Raw genomic sequence first — 25,019 nt, 5'->3', positions numbered from 1 at the left:
CACTTCATGCAGAACCATGAAGTGAATTCTCCCTTTCTGCTAGCCAGTGTAAACATGGTTGCTGTGTAAAACCAGGACAGGAGCAGGAGTATGCCCAGCTTCACTGGTCAGCTTTGCTCATAGTTGCTTTCCTAATGCACAGGACTCTAGTGCCAGCATTGCAGCACACTGCAGGGTTGTAGCCATGAAATCCCAGTACTGATAATCCTATAATGCTGGTGCATCGGTCCAATTACCCCTTTATTTTAGTGGGGCCAGATCCATTCTTAGTGAAACTAGAGCCAGGGGGAAATTTGCATCCTTCAGAACTGCACCCCAAATCCTGCCCCTTTAAACTGTTTACCCTGTTATGTTCACATCAGTTAACACACCCAGAGCTGACATGAACACACCCTTTTTTTCCTCAAATACAGAGAATACAACAACCAGAAAACTGGTAATGAGAGTAAAAACCACTGAGGCAAAGTTACTGCGGAGGGATGGAACAAGGCACTAGGACCTAGGAGGCGTCTCATCCACCCTGGCAGGAATTTCTTGCTTGGAGCTCAGACAACAAAGGCAGAGTGAGCCTGGTGTTCTTTCTCTCAGCATCTCCACCCTGCGCGCTGAAACCCGGTGAGTAGAGCTTTTTTAGGTGACTTGCATGCGGGAAAGTAACAGATGTCAGCTAGAATGGGGGAATCTGCCTGTTTGTACCTTACAGTAGCTGCAGTTCATTTTAAAACCGAACCTCTGCATCCTCTGATTCATTCCCGAAGTTGCTTGGATGTTTCATTGTTCAGGGCATGACACCGGGCTGAATCTGCCCCGACTGCAGACATGGGGGGAATGTTCCCAACTTGTGATTTCTGTGCAGATCCCCTCATTGTCATCTTGTGCTTTACTGCAGACTGGGGACAAGGATTTTTCTTGCACAGGTCACACTGACATTGTAAAAATACAGGGAAGAAGCTTCGTTCTGCCAAATGTAAGGGTGGAGAAGAGATAGCAACAGCTTTTCTTAGATTTATACCTCACTGCCAAGTGCTGTTTTAAACCCCCTTTCTACCCTGTATTAACATGCAAGCAACATACGTGAGCTGCATGTTCCTGGCTGTGCTGGGGGAGTGGAAGGGTCTTTCTGTTGCAGGGTTGGGGGTTCCTCCTCCTTTTGTGTTGGGGTTTGGTGCAGGAGGAAGGTTGTTCATGAGCATAAACTGGAGACTGCACAGACATTCCTGCTTGGTGGGTGTCAGCTCAAGTCTCAGCTTTTCTGTGCTGGGGCTTGGAGCCCCCCGTGCTCAGAACAATGAAAGGTGAGGAGCAGGGGCGGTGTATCCCTTGAGCAGTGGCACTTCCAGCAATTAAAGCACTTAAGGCTGGAAGGGGGGTGGAAACAGCCCCTTTATTTTCTCCTCCTCATTAAACGGGAGCAGAAATGCAATTCAGAGGGGTCTCAGGCTGAAAGGAGCTTACCAAAGCTTCATTTCAGTGACAGATTTTTCTTTCCAGTCATTTCTTAGAGATGTAGGCTGGTCCTGGGAATTGATTGATGGGCTAGGAGGGGGCTGCGGATAGGGGGAAGGGTGGGCTGGATCTCATTGCTTACCCTCATTGAACAGGCTGTCACAAAGAAACTGCTTATTCCCCTGTGACCATTCTTTCATAAATGCCAGTTTATTCTAATGTTAAACATTCAGATGCTCTGGTTCCTTCCGTGATTCGACAGATTGAAGGGCTGACTTACTGGGATCTCCTTGTTTTCTGTTGCCAAAGGAAACCTCACAGGGCTCAGAGGTTTAATTCATTGCCAACTGGTGTTTGGTTGAGGTTTTTTGGGGCTGAGCTGTGTTTGCCATGTATCCCTCTGGCCCCAAGTCCTCATTTACTGCACTTTGAAAACTCCCAGGTGCAGGAGCACACAGCTCTCTAGGAACGTGCTCCCTGCCCCCAGGAGCTGGATGCCTTTCAGAATGTGAGGACCCCTCCTACGCTCAGTCTCCAGAATCAATACCTCAGTCAGGGGAGGGGGAGCTTCCCGAATGCATCTGTCCTGCTCCAGGCACAGCTCTTTGCCTTAGTGTTGTTTTTCTCTCTGGATCGTGGCTCTGCTTGGCTCTAACCTGTCCCTTCGCACTCCTCTCCCCATCTTCTTCCTGCTCAGCTTCAGATCTTTAGGGTTCACCAAACTATGGAACTTGATTTTGGACACTTTGACGAACGAGACAAGGCGTCCAGAAACATGCGAGGCTCACGTATGAACGGGCTGCCCAGCCCCACTCACAGTGCTCACTGTAGCTTCTACAGAACCAGGACCTTACAGGCACTGAGTAACGAGAAGAAAGCCAAGAAGGTGCGTTTCTATCGCAACGGGGACCGCTACTTCAAGGGGATTGTATACGCCGTGTCCTCCGACCGCTTCCGAAGTTTCGATGCTCTCCTGGCTGACCTCACCCGGTCCCTGTCCGACAACATTAACCTGCCTCAGGGAGTCCGTTACATTTACACCATCGATGGCTCGCGGAAGATCGGGAGCATGGATGAGCTGGAGGAAGGTAATTGCATCGCGGGCTGGTGCAGTGAGGAGGCGGGGTGGGAAGGGGGCTGCACCACTTGGGGCTGCTGCTGAGGTCACGTTTCCTCAGGTGCTCGGGGATTTCTGCCCCTCTGAGCTGAGTCTACCTGTTCCCTTTCCCTCTGGAGAGGGTGACAGTGCAGGGGCTGATATCTCTGCGGTGTCCCCAGCTCGGGTGCAGACACAGGGGTGTGTCTGACTCCTGGTTAGATACGGCTGTGTCCATAGCTCGGGGCTTTCTGAGGGTGTCCCCGTGTCTCTCTGGGCTGGGGAGGAATGTGTGTCCCAGATGGCTCCAGGGAGAGGCTGGGGAGCGGTATGGGTTTCTCACTGGGGTGGATGGGTATGAATGAAAAAGCAAAGGGTGCTGGGGGATTCATGTAGCGTGTGTGTAATGAGGGTGGGAAGGATTTATGCACTTTGTGCATGGGGGTGTTTTGAGGGGCTTGTGCACTCTGTATGTGTGTGTTGGGGTGTGGTCAGGGCTGTGCAGGGATTTAAGTATGTGTAGTGGGGTGTTGGGGTGCATGCAGTGTGTGTATGGTGGATGTGTGGAAGGTGGGGTGTGTGTGGGGTGTGCTGCAATGTGTTTAGGGGGAGTTAATGAAAGGTGTATGTATGCAGAAGGGTGTTTTGGGTGGGTTGCACTTGGTAAAATTTGGGGGTTTATACATATGTGGAGGGAGGTGTAAGAAGGGTTAATTGCAGAGGAGGTGTTGGGATTCCTTATTCCTTGAGGGGGTTCATGAGGGTGTTGGGTTGGGTTTGTGCACAGGGAGTGTGTGGAGGTGTGCTGGCTGTGTGTGCGTAAGGGGGTGTGCTGGGCTGTGTGTGTGTAAGGGGGTGTGCTGGGCTGTGTGTGTGTAAGGGGGTGTGCTGGCTGTGTGTGTGTAAGGGGGTGTGCTGGCTGTGTGTGCGTAAGGGGGTGTGCTGGGCTGTGTGTGTAAGGGGGTGTGCTGGCTGTGTGTGTAAGGGGGTGTGCTGGCTGTGTGTGTGTAAGGGGGTGTGCTGGGCTGTGTGTGTAAGGGGGTGTGCTGGCTGTGTGTGTGTAAGGGGGTGTGCTGGGCTGTGTGTGTGTAAGGAGGTGTTCTGGCTGTGTGTGTGTAAGGGGGTGTGCTGGCTGTGTGTGTGTAACGGGGTGTGCTGGCTGTGTGTGTGTAACGGGGTGTGCTGGGCTGTGTGTGTGTAAGGGGGTGTGCTGGCTGTGTGTGTGTAACGGGGTGTGCTGGGCTGTGTGTGTGTAAGGGGGTGTGCTGGGCTGTGTGTGTAAGGGGGTGTGCTGGCTGTGTGTGTAAGGGGGTGTGCTGGCTGTGTGTGTAAGGGGGTGTGCTGGCTGTGTGTGTGTAAGGGGGTGTGCTGGCTGTGTGTGTGTAAGGGGGTGTGCTGGGCTGTGTGTGTAAGGGGGTGTGCTGGGCTGTGTGTGTAAGGGGGTGTGCTGGCTGTGTGTGTAAGGGGGTGTGCTGGCTGTGTGTGTAAGGGGGTGTGCTGGGCTGTGTGTGTAAGGGGGTGTGCTGGGCTGTGTGTGTAAGGGGGTGTGCTGGCTGTGTGTGTAAGGGGGTGTGCTGGCTGTGTGTGTAAGGGGGTGTGCTGGGCTGTCTGTGTGTAAGGGGGTGTGCTGCCTGTGGTGTGTAAGGGGTGTGCTGGCTGTGTGTGTGTAAGGGGGTGTGCTGGCTGTGTGTGTAAGGGGGTGTGCTGGCTGTGTGTGTAATGGGGTGTGCTGGCTGTGTGTGTGTAAGGGGTTTTGCTGGCTGTGTGTGTGGAGAGGGCATTGGGAGTTCATGTGCTGCATCCGAATATGATTCACGCAGTCTATATGGAAGGGAGGTGTACTGAGATGTGCATATGGGGGGTGTGTAAGGGGGTATATTTGGGAGTGTTTCTGCAGGGGCTGGGGGGGGTGGGGGGGGTGGGTTGCTGTGGTAGGTCTGGGGGGGAGTGTGAAAAGGCATCCCCTGGGTGGCACGTCTGAGTGTGCAGGGGATGCTCAGGAGAGGCCTGAGTGTATTCCTATATCTAGAGAGGGTGTCAGTGTCTGTTCCCCCGAGGGACACTTGGACTGTAGGATGAGGGATGAGTCAAAAATCAATACTATGTGGCCAGGGCATGGCTGTGGGCAACACCAAGCTGGTGGTGCAGCCAAACTGGGGTGCACAGACAACACCCGCAGCCTCCCTGCTTTTCTCTTCCCCGAGCAATCCATTCTTTGTTTGGAGCTGGAATATCCTGATTATCTGTTGCAAGAAGGGAGTTGTTCTTCCCTGTTCCTTGATGTTTTCCTCCAAGCAGATGACCTGGCTGATTTGGTAAGGACAGAAATTCCTCAAGGCTTTTGCCTGTTGTAAAAGACAATGGATGTGTGTTAGCCACTGAACTGCAGGGGCATCCTCACCACTGAGTCATTGTGTGACCTTGACTAAAGCATCTCTCCCTACAATTCTTTATCTGTCAAATGGGATACTCATTTCCCCAAAATAGTTTGCGAGGACAAGCACACAGAATAAATATTGGTTTCCATAGAGCAGTTCTACTGGGAGGAAATTGCTGCCTTTCAGAGCGCTGATGCAGCCCTGCTGGAGTTATTCTCAGCCCAGTTACAGCTGTCAAACGGAGGTGTGGCCTCCCTTAATGTCAGAGATTCTGCCAGGTTTCATTCTGAGCTTTTCCTATGGCCACAGCCTTTCTCTGGTGGCAGATCTCAGGCTTGGCCCAGGTTTTTTTACATGAATCCTCAGCAATCCTCCTACAGCAGGAAATGCAGTTCTTTATTCTCTTTTTATACTGTTCCTGCATTTATGCTCTTTCCATTTTTTTTGCCGGTGAAGTCAAACCTTTAGTTGTTACACCTGCTTTACACTGGGTTTTGCTGCAGGTCAGAATGTACCTGGCTCTTAAAATGTTTTTTTACTGGTTAAGGCACAGGCAGGAGGTGATGGGATTTGGGTTCTGGCTTTGTTCTGCCAAAGTGGTATCTGGAAACAGCACTGAAGATGTGGTACTAAAAGGAAAATGGGATTGTGTGTGTGGCTGTGTCCTCAGCAGAGCATCAGTGAGGAAAATACAATCTGAGCAGAGTGAAAACAAAGGAATGCTGTGTTTGAAAATGCAAATGTCAATCTGCTTGTTATTGACAGCTTAGTGATAACAATATTCCCATATTTCTAGGGATGACCTGTTGCAGAAAAGCAATCTGGGAAATACATTACTTTTGATTTCTAATACCATGGTTGTAACCAACCTTGTGGTAAAGTGCTGTTAGCTTGGGTGTAACTGTGCTCTAGGTGCACATGTGGAAAAACAGGACTTCAGTGTAATTGTGCTATGACATACAAGAACAGTGCATACACAGTGTATGCTTGCCATATAAATTAGCTTTCTGCTTGGAGACTGAGCATAACTAAACCAATTCTAGTTCCTATAATGTGACTGATGTTGTAATTTCCAATAAACAAGTAGAACCTGGGAAGAGAACTCACCAGAGAGGCTCATCTCGGTATGATTGCAGAAGCTGTAATATTTCACATGGATGCCTCCTAACTGCCTGTTGGAATGTGCTTCTTGGTCCTTTCCTGTACTGAACCCTAATGCCTCACATTTTGGAAGCCCACCAGGACTCTGTCACACAGGTTCTTTTAGTGCCTGCTGAGTTCTTCTTCACCTGGCACTGGCTGCTTTCCCCAAACTGCCTCCTGTACCAGAAAGCTGCCCATGTCCACATCTCCCAGTGACCTCTCAAAATCAACTTGTCTTATCATTTTTTTCTCCCTCCTTTCACTCCTAATGGCCATCTTCCATCACTGTAGTCAATGTCTTATCTTGGCTCCCTATTTCCAGCATTCAGTTTTAATGTATTTGTAAATAATGCACATGCTGCTGTTGATTAGGACTGTATTTTTCCTGAATCTATATGTTGGTTTAATGCAGTACAGCATATTACTGCACTATTACAGATGGTCCTGACTACAGGTAAATTGCTGACAGCATCTCCCACTTGTATACTCCCTTGGCTGAGTCAGGAGTGGATGTTGGGCCCAAGTGCTACTGTCTATCATGGTTGGTTTAGTCAGTAAGTAAATCTTTTGGAACAGAGCACCAGGTGATCTTTATTCCTTTGATATTATAATTGGTTCTAGTGACCAAGGCTTTAGGAAGTCGATATATGAAGCTGCCTTTATAGATTATTGGTGAGCCGCTGTTGTAACAGTTAATTCTGTGCCTTGTACTGTGAGAAAACTTGAATATGAATGATACTAAAAACCCTCATGTGCCATCTTTTCCAGCCTTGCTCAAGCTGACAGTAGAGCGGCTCACATTGTCACCCAAGTTTATACTAAAACCTATCTGCCTTTGACATCTGGACAGGGTGGCTTGTTCCTCGGCTCATTTGAGCCTCTCTTATACTTGTAAACCCATTGTGATGGGATGGCACATTCTCCCTGTCTCGGCTGTGATTACTCTTCTTCTTTGAAGGGAGGGCTGGATAGAGGTGGAAGTGGATGTTATGCATTCATTTCCACAGCAAAGATGGCTTAAGAAATGCTGTTCTTGGCCACATCATTCCAAAGTCGGGTTGCAACCTGCTGTCTCTGTTGTTCCACAGATGAGCTCTTTTTAGTCCCCTCCATCATTTTGCTGCTTTTCCATGTGGCCCCACTAGCAGTTGCTTGAGATAAGGAAAGGGGCAGTAAGGTGCAAGCTGAGAGTGAGGGAAAGGCACAAGGCAGAGTCCTGGCTGCTGAAGCCATTGCAACTCTGGGTTAACCTCAGTGCTGGTGAAGAACGGATTGGTTCCTCTGAAGGGAGAGACTGGCACTTCCACAGAAGCCAAATTTTCCCCACTTTTAAAGATCAGACATTTGTCACAATGTATTTAGAAGTGCTGACCAAATGGGGCATCCTACTGTGCAAGGCACCATTTAAATGTAGGAAGAGAGAACTCCTGCCCAGGGAGATTATGTTCTGAACATGTCAAGGTGAAAGAAGGTGTTGAGGAACTAAGATGCATCTTTCAGGGGTTTTATTATAGGTAGACTTAGGACCTGCTTCTAGCCAGTGGCTGATTTCATGTGGAAATAAACCCACCAAATCTTAAGGTCCTTTCCAACCCTAACTGTTCTATGATTCTATGACATACAAATACAGCATTGATTACATGGTCAGCAAGGCAGAAATGCAGACATAGACTAAAACTAGAACTTGAGAGGCTCAACATTTAGTTGAAGCTGTAGAGCTCCTCCCTTGTGAGCTCCTGGTTTACTCAGGCTGTTAGGCAGGACACAGCCCCCCCTTGTGCTGTGGTCAGAGGGCCCATCCAAGGCTGGGTTTATGCCCTTGTCCTGTGCTGGGCTACTTGTCTGAAATTTGCTCTTGCCTCAGATTAAACGCTAGAAAAAGCTGAATAGGATTTTGTTTTGCTCAATGGGGTTTCATTACAAATGTTCTTGGGCTGTGTGAGATGTTCCAGAGAGTGCTTCCAAGCTTTTTGTATCCTGTCGTGCCCTGGGGAATCTTTTCCAAAAGCTCATCCAGGAGTGTTTCAAGTGATCATAGCAGGGACTCCGCCCTGGAGCTGCACAGAGCCTGGTGTGTGCTGGGACTGAGGGGTTCATGGGAAGTGCATTGAAATCCCCACCCAGTGCGTGCGTGTTCCAGTTTGCCTGGAAAACTGAATTTCACATAGCCCAGTACTGAAGTCTTGGGAACCTAGGCCATTGTTTCCTATGGCTGTTGTCCTGGCAGCTTGGCTAATTACATCCTATATAACAAAATTTTCCTTGTGGTTCTGTTTCATTTGCTTGCTCCTCCTGGCTGTTGCACGAGGACTGGTGTGGTCCCAGAAAATCTTTCTCGGCATCATGTGGTTCTGAAGGCAATTTCTAGCCGTGTGTTTCTTTCACTTAACAGAACAAGAGGTGTCTCTCTCATGGAAGAGCTCCCTGTCGAAGAGCCAAAAGAAAGAAGCTCTTCCAGAGTTCATTTTGCCATGGTGGAGTAGGTCTTGAGGCAGAGAAAGATCCTTTTTAATGCATAAAGAAGCAGGAAGTTCATGCATTTGAAACGAAAAGCCTACTTTAACACCATATGCAACGAACTCTGCAAGGTGTTAAGTCCATTTAATTCCTATTGAAGTCATGGTAAATCCCATGAAACACAAAAGCTGGGCACAGCAGCACAATCTCAACTTTGCAGGAGCAGAGCTTACAACCAAAATAATTGCCTGCAGCCCACAGAGGCTGTTTTTGGAATAACTGTTAGCAGTGACACTTTCAAAATGGCCCCAATCCAGCTGTCCCGATTTTTCTCGCAAGACTTCTGCCTGCAGTTCATAATATTTGGAACCTTGCTGGGGCATGCCGAGGAAGGATAACTTTTCCTGAAAGCACAACCTGTCATTTTTAGTATTGTCACAAGGAGCTGTTTAAGAGGGTTGGGAGATTAGTGCTCATCTTGAGCTTAGAGTTCCTCTAAGAAACCTTCTCTAAGGCAAACCTTATCTCTGCTGAGATCATCCCTTCTTTAGGGGCTGAGTAATCACCTTGTGCTTCTATCAAACGGGTAGCACATAACTGTGTAATGCGCTTGTAGTCAGAGTAACTCAGTGTGTTAGAAGCCATGGCTTCAAATGGCAAATATGCTGATCAGGACTTAAGGTCTACAGTCAGTTCATCTATTGCTAAGGGCACGGTAGAAAGAATAAAAAAGTGCCTTGGCTGGTTTGGTGTCACGATAGCAGTTGTGACACATCTGGAGCACGCTGGCATGATGACAAGTGCACATCACGCTGCAGGGCTTTGGTTTCGCTGTGCAGGAAGGGCATCTTGCACTGACCTGGCACTGTGCTGTCCTTAGCACATTGGTGTCATGCCTACAGCATGTTCAGCAGCAGCCTGGATCTTGTCAGGAGGATGCTTCCACTCCTGCAGAATCTTCCCACCCCCAGTGAATTAATGTGTTTCTCTGGGCTCCCATTTGGGGTTTTGTTTGAGAGCAGTGACAGAGAGCAAATTCCTCATAACCTTCTCAGGGCTTGTATTTGGATTTCTGCACGTGTACACAGCTGCTTGTGCTCTAAAGATGTGTTCCTGGAAATATCTGTGCACAGATTTTATGCTTTGGGCTGGGGAGCAATGTACTGCTTGGAGTGGTTTCTTTTGCTTTTGACAAAATCTCATATCCTCCCCTTCCTTCTGTTACGCTGTGCACATCTTCTGCAACCATGCTGTCTATCACTTATATTTCTTTGACTGGCAGAGTTGTACACCTTGACTTCCTATTATAGGCTTAGCATAGATGGAAGTAGCAGAGAAACCAAGAAACTACTCCTCTTTCTGTGGTAGCACTATTCCCCATTAGTTTTCTCTCTTGTGATCTTCTGGCCACAGTACCACAGTGGTACCACAGTACAACAGTGTTTGAAGCTGGCAAGTTCACAAGTCCTCAGCCCGTATTTGCCCAATCCTGATACCCCCTCATGGTAAGGTTTGGGTAACACTCAGCTGTGGGAAGTGAAATAGCAGATATTCCTGGCTAACAAATGGCAAAAGGGATGTGCCTCACTGAGGAACTTGAATAATAATCTTGCTGCTATTTGAGAGCCATAAACTGATTTGGGAAGACATCAGCTGAAGTGATTTTTAAGTTCAGTTAAAACTTTGGGTTACACCTTTAGGTCAGGGAAGAAGGAAGGAAAAGCTCCTCTTCCCTGCAGCTCTACTGCTGTGACTGCAGAAATGATGCTGGAAGAGTTGCCCTTCTGAACTGCTCTTCTGAAGTGTCACTCTCAGCAAATTGCTGTCTGGATTTAGAATTCAGTGAGGTATTTGCAGGGGTTTGGTTTAATGAAACCAAGTGAGAAAGGACAGATTACACTGACAGACACAAGTGGAAAATGTAATTTGAAAGGTCATTATGTGTATATATATATATGTGTGTGTGTATATATATATATATATATATATATATATATGCACAACTACCTAATGCCACATTTGTGGAAACAAAGCCTGGGAGAAGAGTATTGCCTAAATGCGACTGTTGCCTTCAGTGTATGCTCTTGTAAATATACTAGACAGATATGGTGTGCAGGGAAGAATTTCAAATGATTCAGCTGGAACTAAGAGTAATAGTGCTCTATTGAACAGACCAATAATCTCTACAGTTTACTTTAAAGCATGGAACTTATTAATGGAAAATATGCTCTAACACCTCCCATGTTTATAGAACACAGCACAAATATATACTTGCTTTCATTGTGGTGTCTTCAAACTCAAAGTTTTACATAAACACAGATGAAAGTCAAGCCTTGCAACATTTCAGTGGCAGATACTGCTACTTCTGCTTCCAGGTAGGGAAGCAGAGGTGCAGGATTGGTCGGTAACTTCCACCCAGAGGCCTGGGCAGGGGTGAGGAGTATTCCAATCCCTTATTCCTAGTCCTGCATTTAAACATAGAAATCCCTTTTCTCAAAGGCTAATGCTACAGTTCTGTTGAGCACACTTTTAAAGGCTCTGCCACCCAGGGATTATGGGCTTGGGAGGGCTCAGGTTCTTAGGAGGGCTAACTCCCTGTGTGCATTTCAAACTCCCCTTGCTGCACTTCACACAGTTGTGAAACTGGAGAGGAGCGTGGGCCTCCTCTGCACTGGGTGTTGCTTGGCTGAAACAGATGAATAAACCACAACTTATCACTTATTAATCAGAAAGACTCAAAGTATTCAGTGCTTCTGGAAACCAATATCTCCAATGGGAATTCATTATAATGTATGGTACTCTGTAGGGTATCTTTATGCTTCTATTGAGCCAGAGTCAAGAAATGTAAGAAATTAAGGACCTTCAGCGATGGGCACTACAGGATCAGTTTATGGAGGGGTTTTGCTGACAGCATACATGCCTCAAATATAGATCTTTATTGCTTGTTCAAGGTAACAGAGCCTCCTGGTGGGATTAGTGCATTTGGGGGATGCTAGTTGATAAAATGCTCAACTGGCAGTGTTCATCAGGAGCCTTGCTAGCTGGTTTCTCCCTTCTGTATTTCTGTTCCATCCTCAGAAGGGAAAACAGAGTATCTGCTTCCTGTTGATACACGATTTTGGTCACTGGAGATGGAGAAAAGCTGCAGTTGATGTAAGCACCACGAGTACACATCCCTTTCTGGTGAACTGGGTACAAAGTTGGGGTTAAAATGTTAGCATCCTGCATCTTTCTGTGGCTGCTCACTTAGCAGTAATAAGGACACGAATACTACACAGACTGCTCTTTTAAACCTATTAAAGTCTTCTGTTTATATGTACCTGTTAATGGTGTGTCAAGGGATTGTCCCAGTGCCTCCATCAGAAATGCAACTTGATCAGCAGAAGGATGCGTACATAAACACTGAACTGGCTGTGTTACATTCCTGGACCATAAAATGCTGTGGAAATCAGTGGGCTGTTTGAAAATCCATATTTACACTTTTGCCAATTAGATGTGAAATCCTGTCCTGGAGATCCTGTAATGGAAAGCCAGACTCAGGTGTTGGGTAGGCTCTTCAGAGATGGCCAGTTTGCAGGAGGGAACAGATAAGGAAATGCAGCCAGTCTACTTATATGAAGAAGGATTTTTACTTATTGAGTACTTATTTACTATTTACAGTATTTTGATTTCAAACCTATTGTAATATTTAAAGAACTTCATTCTGCAAAATCAGCTCAGTACAACACCCAAAGAAACACCATAAAATCCTACAGGTACCTATGTTATGCCTTCAGTTCCTATTAAAATTTTATCTAATGGTGAGACAAAAGCTTTTTCCTCTAGCAATGACTGAGGTTTTTTCCAGTTGCATCCTCAAGTGCTCAACAGCCTGAGTCATTTCAGACTAGACAGCTACATTCCCTTAGGGATACTGTTTTACAGTCTCATTCTAGTCATAACTCTTCTAGCATCCATCAGATTTGCAGACCCAAAATAAATCCTATAAATCCTTTAAGGTGCTCTTAAAACCTTAGATAGGACTCTGTAAATCACAGACAAAGCTTGAAACTAATTTTGGATGGGGTAGGGAAGGGTTGGGTTTTTTTGACGAATTGCTAACAAGACTGTGTAACCCTTCTTTACCGTGTCTAAATTGGGATTTAATGTATTTTTGGTTGGTACCAGCCATGTAAAAGCAATGGGTGGTATTTGGTGTAGTGTTTTAGATCAGTTGCCACTAAGTCTGTCCTCTAATAGACCACTGACACTATAACGAAGCATATTTGTTATGCCTGCAAGATTTATCAGAGCTGCTTTTGGTAAAGACTATTCAATACTAGGGTTTCATTATTATTCAGGCATGAGACTAAAGGTACTTTGTGGGTGAATGTCGATATCCTCTTGGCAGGGGATGACAGGCTGAGGATGTAGTTGGGTCTTTAAAGATGGAGAGGAAGCTGGTAAACTTACAAAATAACTTAGGTGATTAAATGAATTTGGTGTTTAGGAGCTTTTAGGAGCTTAGTTGCATGTTCAGGTGTCTGAATACCTTTAGAACTCTCAATGCTTTTTAACTCCTGGTTCATATGGCTTAGTGGTTTGTATTTGATGTAAGCTATGGCTGACTTGCTTACTGTGGGGAAATTCTAGTCATATTTTAAATAAGCATAAATATAAAATTAAAACAAACCAAAAAGTTTTCATAACAAGCTGTCATGAAAGTGCTAATGGAAAAATTATTAATGATTTGTACAATTAATGGGGGAAATGGGTAAGGTCTGGTTTTCAGCTGTCTTATGGTAAGAAGTGTAGAATTAGACTGGTGTTCATTTCTTTCCAAAGGGGAGAGTTATGTTTGCTCATCTGACAACTTCTTCAAGAAGGTGGAATACACCAAGAACGTCAATCCTAACTGGTCTGTCAACGTGAAGACATCTGCCAACCAGAAAGCACCTCAGTCTCTGGCCAGCAGCAACAGCGCCCAGGCCAAGGAGAACAAAGATTTTGTGCGTCCCAAGCTGGTTACCATCATCCGCAGCGGGGTGAAGCCCCGGAAGGCAGTGCGTGTGCTCTTGAACAAGAAGACTGCCCATTCCTTTGAGCAAGTTCTCACTGATATCACTGAAGCTATAAAACTGGAGACAGGAGTGGTCAAAAAGCTGTATACCTTGGATGGGAAACAGGTACGAGTTTTTACAGATGTTATATGTCTTTTTCTTTCTTTTATCTTGAGGCTTTGCTGACTCAGTATGATTTTTGAAGCCTAAAATTAACCTGAGATGATCATTGCCATCTGTTCTCTTAGAAGTCAGACTTCTCATGCCAGTGGTTAAGTTACTAAATTTTCACTGATATTAATATCAAGTAAAGAATGCAGCCAACAGCGTGAGGGAAACAGATGCTCCGTCCTGCACGCCAGCGCACAGTGCGTGTTGTCTGTACTAGCTAAATACTAATATGGGGAGTTCAACTCACAGCCACCAGCTGATTTGGCTCTGGAGTCATTGCAAGAACTCTCAAGCTTTGGATTCACTCAGTGAAAATGTGTTGCTTGATTTTCCTTGCCCTCAGATGAAGGCTTGCTAAGATAAAGTAATTGACCCAAGCATGCACTCCTGGCGGGCTCAGTAATTAGCAGGAAACCCATGGAACTCTGTTGTGTTTTCTTGACATGAAGAAATAGCATGCAGAAAGGGATTTGGGTCAGAAATGTTTAGTGGGTCATCACAATATGCTTCATGTCTACATTTTCTTGGAACTGAAGGAAACATCTGTCTTTTATTAGCAGCTGCATAGCAATAAGCCATTTTATATTGCTGTATCTATGAAAACCCTTAAAGGAATGTGGAGGATAACTCTGGGGACTGGGAAGAACCAGATGCTTCAAGGACAGTTCTAAGCTTGATTTAAAAGTTCTGTGTCTTCTGTAACTGAGGGATGATCCTATTTTTGTTACTATTTCTCTTGGTCCAGATTCTAGAGTGAGGCAGCATAGCTCTTGTAGGTAGGGGTGGACACTGGCTATTCTAGGGATTGATGCTATTGCTTTAAATTAATTATTTTTCCTATCTCTGGAGAAAATGATTCAATTCTCTCTTGAAATACCATGCCAACCCCAGGCAATGCATCCAACTAATGTGCAGACTTTACATATGAAAATGTTCATTCTTGGAACCCCAAATATAGGCTTGTAAAGTGTCCTGTGCAGTCAATGTGCAGTGTCTGGGAGCTGAGAGTGGTGTGGCACTCTGACCTGTCTGATAGCCTTGGGTTTTCCCAATCTCTGGATCCTGCATGTTACTTAACTTCAGATACACAAAAATCACATCTGCTTGTCAAAGCTTTTCTTTCCACTTGTCTCAACCCAGCATTTTTTTTTTTATTTGATGTATAATTTATATGTAAGTGGGTGACTTTCCAGCTAGACTGTCTGTAGATACGGTTGCATGCTGTAAATAAGCAGTGATGCAGAGAGCTATGTACTGGAAACCTTGAAAGTGGCTGGAGGAACAGGAAGGAAAGAGTCATGATCTGTCCTCACTGAGAAAATTATACATGGGCACAAGTTCATGTGTTTTGGGTCACAGCAGCTTTACATAGCGTTTATTAGATGAATCTGGCCTGAAAGCAGCATGAGCCTACTCATGCTGACACAGGGTCCTGTTTCTCTCACATCTGTGAATGAGGACCTTAATATGAACTTGCAAATTCCCTCAGTTCTTTGAGAACAGCCAGCATTTTGGAGGTGAGATGTTGCTTTGAGTGGCGTGCAGAAATAGGGATGTCTCATGTACTGCCATCAAACTGTTCTCTTTAGAAAGAGGCACAAAGATCTATGTAATTCAGCAGTTCCTACTCCAAGCTGTTGTCCATTGCAGACACCACACGATACATGACTCCTCTTGAATCAAAGCATAAAAGGCAATGTTGTTTGCCTCATGGCAGGTGTCAGCCTCTGATCACTGTATAGTGACTGGTGCTTAATTCAGTACTGTTTTGGCTGAGGCAACCTGACAACTTCACCATCAGTTTTTGTTGCAGAAATGTGATGTCAGTAAAGACCGAGCAAAGATACCCCATTCAACTTGTTTTGCTGCCTGTATAATTCACTGTTTTATGATATGTAATATTTCATTGTGTGTTGAGCCACCATGGGGAGTGTACTTGTGTGCAAATGTCCACACAGCATTGCAGCTACTGAAAAGAGTGAGGTTTTGTGATCTGACAATTTGATAATATCCATTGGGCAACTGATACTTGTTTGCAGCTTACCTGGCTCACTTAGGCTTTGCTTTTATTAGATTGCAGGAAACCTTCCTTGTTTTTTTAATCCAAGTGTGTTCTTGGTGTTGAAGCTAGAGCTTGAAGCTTCTCTTGTGGGCGCAGTGTTTGCTATTAGGGTTTCCATGACATTCTGCTCCATAAAATGTGACCTTTTGACATGACATTGGAGGTTTTTCCATGTCTGATTCTGACATTAGAAAAAGATTCTTGAATGCCTAATTCTGACAAACAGTGCTTTATTTTCGGCAGCAAATATTCATGCAAAAGCAGAAGCTGCTCAAAGCTGAAATCCTGACAAGAATCCTGACAGTCTGTCTCTTTGAGTGTCATCAGAGGCACTTTCCTCCCTCTGTTGTGAAGTGGTAACATTTACAAAAGGAACTTACAAAGGAAAATCATCCTTTCTCAGTCCATGAGCTGGGACTTAATGAGGGGAGATGATTATTTTGAGGCAGTTCCATGGTGCTCATCAGTAATCAAGATGCTTTAGAAGTACAGACAATAGGGGCAATGATGGAGTGGTGTGTAAATAATTACATTCCTGTGCACTGCAGACCTGCTGCACTGGGAGTGAGAAAGCAGTTAACTGAGAGCTGGGTGGGGTGTGTTTGAATAAATGTAACAACCAAAACAACAGTGAGCTTGGGCTTTTGAAAGGAAATTCTGTTTCTTCCTATGTCTTAGGCTGTTTACAGGAATATGGCCCTTTGAAGCTGCTAAATTAGTATCTTATGTTTAAATAGTTTATTTAACTTGGTCTTGCACATCTTTCTAATACCTTGTGCCTTATCTGTCTGTACGCAAGCTCCTTCCCTCCTTGTCCTTGATGGACATCCCTGAACTCAAAAGGGGTTTCAAACTGTTGACCAAATATGAGTCATGACACAGAAACACAATGAAGATTTAACTTTTGAACTTTTATGGCCATATAGGAAGTGGGACAGGTCAAAGAATCCAGTGCATTAAATATTACAATGGATCAAATTCAGCACTTGATTTCATGACTGCAACTGCTGTTGTGTTGAAATGCATAGTATATATTAATATACACATATGCATGATTGAATTTGGTCTGATCTGTGGATCAGACCTTGGAAACCAGTTGTCTTGAGAGATTCCTTCTCTTTCTTTAAACACTTGCTTATCTCTAGTGTCCCCAATAAGTCTGGAGTCCTGGAAGCACTGGCTGCTCTATAAACACACGATGACTGTTTCTGCTTCATGTGTTTGATACACCAAATTAGAAAACAGAATGTGAGACTGAGGATGCAGTTGCATTCAGATATTTTGAATGCAATAGTCTGAGCTAGACTTTGTATAGATTTACTGTCCTCTTTGTGCTTGAGCTTCTTTCTCACTATGGTGTACAATAAATGGGTGTTTTGCTGGAAAAAAGGAAGCTATTTAATCACTGGCAGCCCAGTGCCCATCTTCTGCTTCCTGCACCTTGCTTTGCAAGTGGTCTCTGTCTGCATTCCTTCCTGCTTTTAAGAAGTGACCGGTAAAAGCTAATGCCCTCTGTACATCCTGAACTTCTCTTTTCCTGCACTGGCTTGTATTCCAAAGTCTGTGAGCTGTTCAGTATTGACAAAAATCAGTTCCTTATTTTGTGATTGGCCAAGCGGGTGATACTCTGAGGTAACCAGGATCTCATCAGGCATCTTCAGTTGTGCTTTAGCATTAAGATACCTTTTGTGGTATGGAATTCCTTCTGCTTTTTCTTTAGCTGATGTATTGCCATGTCTTAACTAAACCACCTCTTCTGTGACACAGCAATTAACATCACCAAATAAGCAGAATAAGGTGCTGTTCAGAGAGGGAGAGCTTGTACACTTCAGTTCCACATATAAATAGATATTCTGGTCAACAAGCAGGGAACTGAACGTGGTTTTAGCCGTAATAACATGCCGTGATCTCCTCTCCCTGTGCTTGAAGACTTCAAAGCTCAGAAGAGAGACATTCATTGGCTTTTACGTAGCCCAGACAAAGTGCTTCTGTATCTGAGCATTAGCTGTCTCATCACATGAAATGACATACATTTTCATAAGTCAAGGTGTTTGTGACTGTGCTCCCAAAAGAATTTCTAGTCTTAATAAAATGGTCCCCTCTAGCAGTCCTTGCTTTGAGGAGGATTTCATGTGGCAGATGATGAGTGAAGTTCATCTTTCTGTTTGCAAGGCTGATGCAAATGCCTGGAAGGCCAGCCCTCCTCTCCTGGCCAGAGAAGAAGTTGCCAGTTCATTTTAGATGACTTGCATCTAGGAAGGGAGAGCAGAGGGAGAAGCAGATGACGAAGCTCAAAACAGGTTAAAGGTCTATTGATTAGATTAGTGAAATTGTATCAATGTGACATAGAACAAGGCTTGTATCAAAATATGCAATTGCCTCCAATGGCTGTAGCCTGTAATTGATGTTCAAGAAGAAGGTGAATACCTCTGTGATGTACCTAGCAACATCTGCATTCCTGAAAGATGAGAGGGAAAATACTCCCTCTAGAGCCCTGGAGATGCTTAACTTACACCCTGAGGCATGAGGTTCAAGGTTACAAAGCAAGCAAATTGCTTTGTGTTCTTGCACATGTCGAGGGGTAAGATGTCAGAAACTCTTCATCCTTCTGCGCCTAGATAATTCTGAGATACAGAAAAACTGCATTCGGGTAACCCCAAAACAAAGCAGTTTCATGCACTTGTGTAAAGCTGAGAGATCTAGCCCAAGAACAAAAGGGAGGGAAGGAGCAGGAGATGTGTGCAACTGTGTTTTGTACCCCGCCTCCTGCAAAAGGTCCTGCATCAGCCAGTACTCACAGAAGAGAGGTGAGTCCCATCTTCCATCTTCCCTCCCTGCTACAGCATGAAGCTGTAACAATGAAACTGTATCTGTTGTGCATCTTCTTCTCAGTGCTTCTTGCTAAATGCTGAGATTTGGCAGGCCTTGCAGAAATCTTCCTCTCTGGTACCAAGAGGCCAGGTCTAGATGGAAGAATTGTGCAGGCAGGGGCTTTTCCCATAGCTGCCTCCCCAGCAGCTCCCTCAGGGATTGGGTTGCTCCCAGCTTCACTCCTTCTCATTGCTTTTGCAGACTTCTCTCACTTAGAGTGTTTGCATGAGATTATTCCTCTCTAGCAACCATGTTTCATGCGAGGAAGGTTAGTAATAATGCATGGGCTGAAGAACTTCTGAACCCAAGTCATTTACACCACCAGACAACACAGCCTAGTTCTCTCTCTCTTTAGGGAGCTCTTAGCCTGAGCTGGGAACTCGGCGTTGCCTGACTCATGCTGTGAGTAGACACTAACACAGACAAACCCTATTAGTCTGCAGGTATCCCTTAGGGATTTTATCACTTGCTAGAATGAATTAGCCAAGCTTCCATGAATGTGTATCTAAGTACCTATGATAAAATATTCAGAGGCTTTCTGAGATGTTATGCTTATTAATTTCTGTTTACTTAGGTCTGTGGGCCACAGAAACTGAGTGAAAAGGGGCCACTGGAACACTGTGAATCCTAATTCCTGTATTTACTGAAGCAGACACAGTCTGATCTCAGCAGCTAAAGTCTTGACCAAATCCGTTCTCTTGTGAGCATTGAGGCTGACTTGTTTGCCATCAATGTGGTCTTAAATCAGCTCCCCAAGGCTTGTATGGAGCAAGGGGAGACAGCATCTTGCAAACTTTGGGTGTTTTGCCACTGTTTTTCTCAGCCTCAGATTCTGGAGGAGGTGTCCTGCTCCTGCCTGCTACGCAGCAGGGTTTGGAGCCTTCACAGGCATGTTCTTGTTGTGCAGATGCTGGCTAGGGCTGTGGTGAATCCATTGTCTTCCTAAGGCAGTTAGGCTCCAAGTCCAGAAGCAGGCTCTGGACTTGCGCTGCTGCTTGCTGAACGCTGTGGGGTTTCTAGAAGCAGAAGCCTTGCTATTTGACATGTACTGACCACGATGCACGTGAACACCTGCTACTGGTGTCACAGATGGCAGGCTGTCAAAATTACTGAAAGATGCAGTCACATCTGACCTGGTGACCTAGAAGTACGTGGCCCCTATTACTGAATCCTGCTGCTATTCACGCCCTGAAAGAGATGTATGCTAAAAATTCAATCCTCACCAGCATCTTTATTTTGGCAGTTCTTTCTGTCATACAGAGTGACGTGTTCCCCTTTTACTTGGAATCCCAGGAGAGAAGAGGATTATTCACTGTAGTGCCAGAGGGTTTAAGTGGGAATAAATGGGCTGAAAATGAGCAAGGAAATTAGGCTGAATCCTGGGAGCTGAGACAGATCAAGAATGCCTTGGAGTTTTTTTCCACTGCTAGTTTGTATTCTCACCAAAACTAAGTTTCTGGTTCTTTTTTGGTGCTTCAGTTAGAATTCTCACCAGTTTGAATGGGAATCCCTGAGAGGGAGCAGGTTACATTGAATGTATTCAGAGCATGCATGAGCTCAAGTTAATGTCTTATTTCTTTTGATCAGGTAGAATAGAAATAAGTGTATTTTCCCTGTTTGTAATGGGGAAATGTCTTGCTTATTCTGGTGTGCCAAGGTCCTTGAGAATCTGATGGTAGTAGGTACCATATTTCATATCTTGTTGCAAGTTCCACGTTTTCTTCTTGTGTGCTTGAGACCACTTCTTCTTGGCTCTTACGGGCCTGTGATGCAAAGGCTATTTTCACTTTGTAGCAGGTAAGTTATGGCGCAGCATATACTTACTTACATTTCTTTAGGAAGAGCCTGCACTAGATGTGAGTAAAGGCACACAGCCTAACAACAGATAACGGAGCTATCATCCAGCACAGCAGTATCTCGTCCTCTCTTGTCCCTGAAACAGCACACAGAACTGAAACAGTGATTCTTCTTTTTTATATGTAGTATGTGCATTTTGAGGAAGCTTAAGTGTTAAAGAAATGAATACACATTGCAAAGGGCCCAGGCTCAGCATGAGAGGTTGTCAAAAGCCTTCTCATCTTGTCTTCTGAATGTGATGCCAGTGTCATTCAGAGGTCTCTATGGGACAGTAAGGCAGCAAGTGACGGCTTTGCTCAAGAGCACAAGATAACAGCTTCCATCCACCCTCAGGTCTGCCGGGGATGACAAAGACGTTGGCACAGAAATGTGTGTAATAAAAGTATGTCTAAAGGAGTTGAGGAGAAAAAAAAAATTGGATCCAATCCATCCAGATTTTCCGAGTTGGCTGAGGTAGGCCCGCATGTGTGGGGAAGCACAAAGACAAGCAACAAGAGGTGAGGGCTAGTCCAGCTTGTGTTCAGTGCTGCAGCAAACTGATTAGCACACAGAGCTGGAAAAGCAACCTGCTCCTGGAGATCTGCTTAGCTCTGGTTTCAAACTGAATAGGGAAAAAATAAGTAAGGCCAATACCGAGAGCATTCCCTGCTCCAAGCCATAAGTCACACCCTCTCCCCTGTGAGCATACAGCCGGTCCTTTCTGAACTAATAGCCATAATTCTGGTTTCCTGGTGAGCAGCAAGCAGGGTGTGTATGAGTACACATGTGTGTCTGTCTACATTTTAATAAGTGTTGCAGAACACAACTCTGCAGCTCAACTTGCTGTCTAAGCAATCTAAATTCTCCATTTAGTTAAAGGATCCCAGGGACTATCGTGCTTTAACAGTGATATCCTCAAGCCATGTTATGGTTTTTTCCTTCCCTTATTCTAATAAACCAAATGTGTTTTACTGGAGTCTTTAACTGCACTTTGAAAATATTTGCTTGCTTTTCCATTATTCTTTGAGCTAAATGGAAATCTCAGTGTCATTAACAGTGCTCCAGTTATCCACATAATATAAAATAGATGGGAAATCCATAGATATTGGCACATGATCCTTTTCTCTCATTTTTATCTTGAGAAATACTTCATATCCAGGATTTTTCAACCTGAGTGGGTGTAAAATACAGGCTGCTTTTTACTAATTCTTTTTTTCCCCAGATGGGGGACTTAGTTATGAACAAAATGGACAAAAGCCAGACATGGGGAAGATGAGATAATATGCACCATTCATCAAAGGATTTTTTCCAGGGGATTTTGCTGCAGTCAGAATTGGCGTGAGAGGTCAGTCCTTCCAGTGCTCCAGGTCTGAGCTCTGTTATCTAGAGGACAATGAACACAACCAGCTTTATCAGCTCCATAGGAGTAATTATGCAGCCAGTGAGCCTGCAGGGCAGCAGGGGAGAGCAGGACACCAGGCTCCTTCCTCCTGCTCCCCTGCCCTCACCATCTGCTCTGTGCTGTTTATCTGGTACGCAGTCCCCTGGGCTGCCAGGGCCCACAGCTCTGGTTCTGCTGCTGCCTTTCTGTGGATATGGCTCCCTGGTTGTGATGGGCCAGTTCAGAGAGGCTGGGAATGGTGAGCAGGGGTGTAGCTGTTCTCTGGATGGCTGATGGTGAAAACACAGCTTCTGTACTAGATAAATCAACTGAAATGAAAGTTAAAATTGCGAAATCCACAACATGGCATAACGTAAGTGTGACTTCTGCAAGACAAGCTTTCACCTTGATGCTCTATTAGCATAGAATAATGGAACAAAATCATGGATAGGGGAGAGCCAATGGACATTTGGACTTCAAAAATTCATGAGGAAAAAGACTTCTTCAAGAATCTATTAAGGACCCTGTGGTAGTGATAAGAAGGGAGAATATTATCACAGATGGGAAGCAGGTTTAGAAGAAGAAAACAGGGTAGAAATAACTTTTTATCAGTAAAAATAAAGCATCATGATACAAGTGGTGTTTACTGTTTTCTTGAATGATCTGGAAGTGGAATTAGTGAAGACAACGTAAGATTATTGTGGTAAAGAAAGATGGGAGACAAGCAAGAGATTTAGCAAGATGTATTGGATGTAATGGAAACTTACCAGTGTAATGGATGATCAGAAGTGCAAAGCAGCAAACACTGGTAGAAATTATTTAGCTTTTCAATTAAAAATAACTATTCTGCAGAGAGGATTGGTCTTGATGAGGCAGGCAAGTAAAGAATATCTTAGCACAGAATCCAAACAACATGCTAAAGCATATGGTATGCATTCAAAATTCAGACAGAAAGCAGCTTTTTAAAATATTGCTGTGTTCCATTTACCCTTCCATTTCACCTCTGCATATTCACAAATGTGTTTCAGAATATGGAAGTAAATAAGAAGCTTCTCCACTGACTGTATTGCAGCCCTCTGCAACTTCCTCATCTTCTCTTGAAGCAGCTAGAAGGGGTGGGTAGCTCATGCAGGTGCTTAGTAACTTAAACAGGGGAAGTTTAGATTGGATATAAGGAGGAAGTTCTTTACTGTGAGGGTGGTGAGGCACTGGAATGGGTTGCCCAGGGAGGTTGTGAATGCTCCATCCCTGGTGGTGTCCAAGGCCAGGTTGGACAGAGCCTTGGCTGACATGATTTAGTGTGAGGTGTCCCTGCCCATGGCAGGGGGGTTGGAACTGGATGATCTTAAGGTCCTTTGCAACCCTAACTATTCTATGATTCTATGTTATAACTGGAACTTCAGTAAAACAAGAAGGTTACAAATATGCCTGCATGTATGAAACTGGGAGTTTGCCTGTGGCTGGGGTATTGAGGTGACCTGGTACCCAGTAAGTAAATGCCCTTTGGAGGTCCAAGGTGTCTAGTTATGCAAAGATGTAACTTGACAGATGGGATATACCTCAGCTTTCTATTGAGAGGTGACACATGTCATCCCCCTGCATGGTGGCACATTTGAAATGGGTTTGTCAAAACTGCATGGAGTGATCCTACTCTTCATATTCATGGCACACAATAAAGTGCTTGTGAAAGCGATGCTCTTAATGTGTGTGGACATCTCCACTCTTGAGCCAGGTGTGTTGTGTAGCCATTAACTCAGGATCCGTAACCTCTGTTAACCACTTTGTTGATGTCTAGCTTTTGCACTGTCTTTGTATCTACATAATAGTTTCATTGGAGTAGGGATCAAAAGTACACCCTCCACTCTTCTCTAATGCCACTCAGGATTTATGGGAGCCTAGGAGCTGAATAATGGAAACACATAAAACTGCAGTGCAGCCATTTCAACTTTATCAGGAATTTTAAACTGAGCAGATAAATTATTTGGGGACAAAGGCTGAGAAGCAAAAATCCATCTGAAACCTTAAACCTGTGCAGCTTCCATCATGGAGCTCAGCTCTCTGGAAAGTAAGAGGGCTAAACTTCCTTGCCTCAAATGTGCACATATCAGGAACCTTATCAACTGCTGGCAGGCTGCAGGATTACATGTAAATTAAGTGTATCAAAGAGTTGAGTTAGATCGCCAACATTAGGAGCTAAGAATGTTATTCTTGCCTACTTGAAAGCCCTTCATAATGGATTAGAAACAAGAACTTACATCTCTTAATACCAGCTGAAAGTTAAGGCATCTTTCTGCTTCTAGTGAATTTTAATACTCTGAGAGTAAATGGTGCTGGGGATTTCCTTCATTTTAGACAACCTCAGTCACAGAGGGTTGCAAAACCATGTGTGCATTTCACAATCGAAATGAAAGCCATAAGGCTGGCTGAGTTGTGTGTCAGAGTCTCCATTGAGTTGTTGGTGCATTATTTTTAGCACTGTAAAGCAACAGAGTTCTTTACAATCTTGGCATTTCTTGCAGTTTTAAAATGGAGAACAGCTTTTGAAATGTCTGCTTTCCCTTGAATTTTTATCCATATCATGAGCTTCTTCATACAGTTTTTGCACTGCTCTTGGCAGTGATTTACTGCCCAACAGTGAAGAACTGCTCCATTTTATACTGTTTCTGCAGAATGCTTTTTCTTCCAAAAAATAGATGGTGGAAAAAATGTTTTCTGATCCTGACCTTCATTGTTTGGGTTGTTTCCAGTTGCATGTGTGAAGTGTTGAATTTAGTGCAAAATGGACAGTAAACAAGGAAAAGAAGTTGGGCTAAATGTGGATGGACTGAGGGCTGATTTACAGATCTTGTAATATTTAATACTGGTGAAAACCAACTTGAGTTTTTCTTCTGGCACAGCTCACCAAAGACTTTCTTCCTCTCAAAAGCAGAAGGGTGTTGCTACAGGGACTACCTTATGTCACAGATAAGAGGCAGTGTGCTCAGGGATTCAAGCAGCAAGAGTGGGGCTCAGGGCTCTTGGCATGTATCCTTGATTCAGCTGCAGTGTGTGACCCAGGTTAAGCCAATTAATCTGGTGTTTTCAGACAGATGTGCCTTGACACATTTAAACTCCTAAGGAGGCTGACATGAGGCTGTTA

At 44.6% G+C, this 25,019-nt stretch overlaps 1 protein-coding gene across 4 annotated transcripts in view; it reads left to right on the top strand.

The window, feature by feature from the left end:
• Positions 1 to 388: 388 nt before the first annotated feature.
• The window catches only part of DCX (doublecortin), a 76,583-nt gene continuing 51,952 nt past the window's right edge, over positions 389 to 25,019 (top strand). For 2 of the 4 annotated variants that reach the window (XM_062640216.1, XM_062640214.1), the window contains exons 1-3: positions 389 to 615; positions 2,144 to 2,534; positions 13,345 to 13,685. In XM_062640216.1, the coding sequence (XP_062496200.1) occupies positions 2,171 to 2,534; positions 13,345 to 13,685 (705 nt within the window). In that variant the 5' untranslated portion in view covers positions 389 to 615; positions 2,144 to 2,170. The remainder of the gene's footprint in view (positions 616 to 2,143; positions 2,535 to 13,344; positions 13,686 to 25,019) is intronic. The other 2 variants (XM_062640218.1, XM_062640217.1) reach the window with 1 other exon arrangement.

The sequence above is a fragment of the Pezoporus occidentalis genome, unplaced genomic scaffold (assembly GCF_034315485.1).
Source record: "Pezoporus occidentalis ecotype Australia unplaced genomic scaffold, CSIRO_AGI_Poc_V1 ctg63, whole genome shotgun sequence".
NCBI classification, from domain to species: Eukaryota; Metazoa; Chordata; class Aves; order Psittaciformes; family Psittacidae; genus Pezoporus; species Pezoporus occidentalis.
This window is presented reverse-complemented; position numbering and strand designations above follow the sequence as displayed.